The sequence below is a fragment of the Eurytemora carolleeae genome, unplaced genomic scaffold (genome assembly GCF_000591075.1).
Source record: "Eurytemora carolleeae unplaced genomic scaffold, Eaff_2.0 scaffold2172, whole genome shotgun sequence".
Classification (NCBI taxonomy): Eukaryota; Metazoa; Arthropoda; class Copepoda; order Calanoida; family Temoridae; genus Eurytemora; species Eurytemora carolleeae.
The window spans coordinates 497-4,947 of NW_019398063.1; the positions used below are offsets into that span (position 1 = coordinate 497).

Sequence of the window (4,451 nt, forward strand, 5' to 3'; positions counted from 1 at the left end):
ACTAACATATTTATATTTTAATAGTGAATAATACTTTACACAACTAACATATTTATATTTTAATAGTGAATAATACTTTACACAACTAACATATTTATATTTTAATAGTGAATAATACTTTACACAACTAACATATTAATATTTAATAGTGAATAATACTTTACACAACTAACATATTTATATTTTAATAGTGAATAATACTTTACACAACTAACATATTTATATTTTAAAATTTTCTGTGTTTAGGAATGCCTTCGACCCATGCGATAGTAGGATTTGTTGTACCTGGTTCAGTTATCATCTTTACTATGTACAGATACATCTACCCCTTCTCTCTACTCCTAGCTGCATCTATGTACGTATTCTCATGTACAGATACATCTACCCTTTCTCTCTTCTCCTAGCTACATCTATGTACGTATTATCATGTACAGAGACATATACCCCTTCCCTCTACTCCTTGATACATCTATGTACGTATTATTCTGTACAGATACATCTACCCCTTCCCTCTACTCCTTGATACATCTATGTACGTATTATCATGTACAGATACATCTACCCCTTCTCTCTACTCCTAGCTACATCTATGTACGTATTATCATGTACAGATACATATACCCCTTCTCTCTACTCCTAGCTACATCTATGTACGTATTATCATTTACAGATACATATATTTATTTATTTATCATTGATTATTGATAATTTCAGAGTGTGGTGTATTCTAGTCTGTAGTAGTAGAATATACTTGGGTATGCACTCTATAGGAGATATTATCGCTGGACTGGCGCTTTCCGCCACATTACTTCCACTCTTTGCACCACTTGGTAAAATTTTTTAACAAAAGTTTAATTTTTTTTTAAATATAATTTTTTTAATTATATAAAAATGTTTTGCAAAAAAGTATATGTTAAACTTGATGTTTAAATCTAGTATTTTGGAAAATTTGAGTCCGCTCAAATTACATTGTATGTAACATCTACATATTCTCTGCTAATCTATATTCTATTTAGCGGATGCTGTAGACAACTATCTTCATATCTACATATTCTCCGCTAATCTATATTCTATTTAGCGGATACTGTAGACAACTATCTTCTAACATCTACATATTCTCCGCTAATCTATATTCTATTTAGCGAATACTGTAGACAACTATCTTCTAACATCTACATATTCTCCGCTAATCTATATTCTATTTAGCGAATACTGTAGACAACTATCTTCTAACATCTAAATATTCTCCGCTAATCTATATTCTATATAGCGGATGTTGTAGACAATTATCTTCAAATCTACATATTCTCCGCTAATCTATATTCTATTTAGCGAATACTGTAGACAACTATCTTCAAATCTGCATATTCTCCGCTAATCTATATTCTATTTAGCGGATGCTGTAGACAATTATCTTCAAATCTGCATATTCTCCGCTAATCTATATTCTATTTAGCGGATGCTGTAGACAACTATCTTCAAATCTACATATTATCTGCTAATCTATATTCTATTTAGCGGATGCTGTAGACAACTATCTTCTAACATCTGCATATTCTCCGTTTGTAACAACAGGGTTGTCTATTCTCGCAATAGTTTTATACCCGGGCCGGGACAGGTCTTTTTTTCTTGTACTCTTTTAAAAATATATGATTGCATCTTGTTTTTAGCAGGAGAAATAACTGCAAATTTTTGGAATTTTGAAAAGAAAAAATTCTTTTCAAACAGAGATCCTTAAAAAGGTCAGAATGATCTATGTCTTCAATCATAGCAAGTTTGGCAAAAAAAAACCTTTTTTTTATTTTTAAAAATAACTTATTTTTTTAAGTTATTACATTAATACATTAAACATTCAAACTTTAGTATCTTCAAGTTGGAGAACAATTCCATTCATAAAAGTGCATCTTCGAAAATTAAAAAGAATTAAAAAAAAATTCAAGTTTTTAAATTTAGAAAGAGTATATGCCGGGATTTTAAACTGGAATTAATGAAAGTGTCTGTTACAGATGGACGCCAGCATGGGGGGACACTACACTTATAGTGGGCGCACATCTTGGACAACACCTAGGAAACTGGTTAAATTTTCAGGTTCGGATCCCATTCCCATGTAGCATGACAGTAGCAGTTAGACTTGAAATTCGTCTTTGAAATTTGAATTTATTTTTGACATTCAGTCCATAACCTACTTTCACAAGTATGATACTTGAAACAATAACCACAAAATTCTTCTAATCCTGGCATTTCCGAAATGGAGACTGCTTTTTTGAACTGTCGATATTAAGAATTTTGTTCAGATATTAATTTTAATAAATAAAACCAAAATTGTCTTAATCTGGACGAAATTGACGGCTAAATGCCGCAAATTATTTTTAAGATCACTAGACAACCTTTAACTCGTCTTCCTACTGTCATGTTTCGTGGGACACCCTGTAATACAGTGCTACACTTGGAAATTGTAATTTCATATTGCATGTTATATCTCTCAATAGATGGGGTTACTTGTATGTTATATCTCTCAATAGATGGGGTTACTTGTTGCTGCAAACATCCCTGCTCCCTATCCTATATTATGGCCAACCTGGGCATCTTTTGGTCTAACTATTTTCAGGTATTTGAACAAGATTTAATTGTAATTATTATCTTTATTCTTTTGGATTATGTTGTAAATTCTTGATTTTGATGATACTTCAATGAATCGACTTTTTATTTATTTACCTTTACTTTTACCTTTATTTCAAATAATTGACTTATAGCTCTAAAAATATGTAAAATATGTTATCGGAGGGTGGATTTATAGATAGATAGATAGAAGTTGTTGAACAATAGGTTTGTTTACTTTAACCTGATCTATATATACATCAGCCACACAAAATACGTAGTTTTAACTATTTAAAGCTTGGTCAACTTATTTCATTAAGTCCAAGCTATGAGGTCGGAAACTGAAGAGTGTGAGAAGTAATTGAACTATTATTCATTAGTTTAGACATCTGATCATAATATTATTGATTTTTTACACTTTAAAAATAGAATGATAATATAATATTTAACAATTGTGAATCAATCCACGAACCCTTATATTACTGTTTTTGAATTATTATTACAAGTCTATATTTAAAGTGTTGATTTGTTATCGTTGGAGTCACTAGATAAATATGTACATTGTACATCCAACTATTCAAGGGGTACACAGAAATAAATCTAGTGTGGGGGCTAAATATTCGCGAAGCGCAAAAAAAAATTTCCCCCACCAAAGAGCTCCCAGGGGGGGGCAAAGTTTTAACTGTAAATACAAAACATTTGAGTTCTTGGATACTTTAAAAGTACACATACAGTCTAATTACCTTGCAAGTACTGTACCTTATCTCTTCTTCAAACAAAACTAGCAGAAAAAAACAGCAAACTAATTTTTTTATGATCTTCACTCTTCAGTTTCAGATTTGAAAAGTGTTATTTATAGCTCTAAGTTCTAGGGGGGGGGCTACGTTGACAGCTTTTTTTAAAGAAGAATAACCCGCTAAACATTCTATCCCATCGCTTAAAAACACGGGGAGCTTGTATTTTAATTAGCTGCGGAACAGGGCTCCTCCAGAAATGGCTCCGATCGCTAAGTAGAGTGGGTGTAAAGCCGGATTAGTATTAGACATATTGGCTCTTTGTTAAATTTCCTTTTTTTTATTTTTCTTCTTTATTCTTGTAGATTCATATTTTTTGACTTAGTACCCTGGATATAGATACTGCATCAGCAAGATAGGAAGTTAACTAATCGAGCACATGGGGTTCATGGCCGCTTAGCCTTCCCTCCCTCCAATGTGTAAAGCCTTTCACAGCGCCCACATATACAGAGAGCTGTCTAGTAGGTCTGACCAGCAAGCCGGCCTAGGCACAACTTGATTAATTTACTTATATGCTACTATGGTTCTATGGCTGCAACAACAACAGCAATGTTTATATTTTTAGAGTTGTTATCGGTGGAGTTATTGGAGTAGCGACACGAGCAGTTTTTAAACCTCTTGCATTCATCATTGCTTGCTATATACTCAAGGAACCTAACCTTTTAGAAAACAAGGGGGGGGGAAAGGGGGAGGGACAAAAATAAAGAAGATTAGGGTATTTGAAAGAGGGGAATATCTTTTAGTGGTGATATGAGAGCAAATTAGGAAGTTTTTATGATGGGAGAATTTTTGTTTAGCTTAAATATTTATTTCTTGAAAAAAAAAATAGTTTGAAACGTATAGAACGTTGAAACATTGACCCAAACTGTTTGTTTTTCAAGATATTAATATTTAAGTTTGAGAATAAAGTTATCTTATAGAGGACGTGAGTCAGACTCTAATAAAACGCATAAATAACTTCCAGTATATATATTTCTTATAACTTATTACTAGAGGGTTCAGAACTAGAGTCAATATCGATATCGCACGTGTAGACTGTAGAGATGATATCAGTACTAA

At 32.2% G+C, this 4,451-nt stretch overlaps 1 protein-coding gene across 1 annotated transcript; it reads left to right on the forward strand.

The window, feature by feature from the left end:
- Positions 1-246: 246 nt before the first annotated feature.
- On the forward strand, positions 247-4,096 carry LOC111716727 (sphingosine-1-phosphate phosphatase 1; the record flags this gene model as incomplete). Its single annotated transcript, XM_023492202.1, has 6 exons — positions 247-355; positions 715-830; positions 1,519-1,618; positions 2,007-2,088; positions 2,523-2,608; positions 3,958-4,096. Coding segments are annotated over 6 exons (632 nt in total), but the record flags the coding sequence as incomplete, so codon positions are not given.
- Between the last annotated feature and the right edge of the window lie 355 nt (positions 4,097-4,451).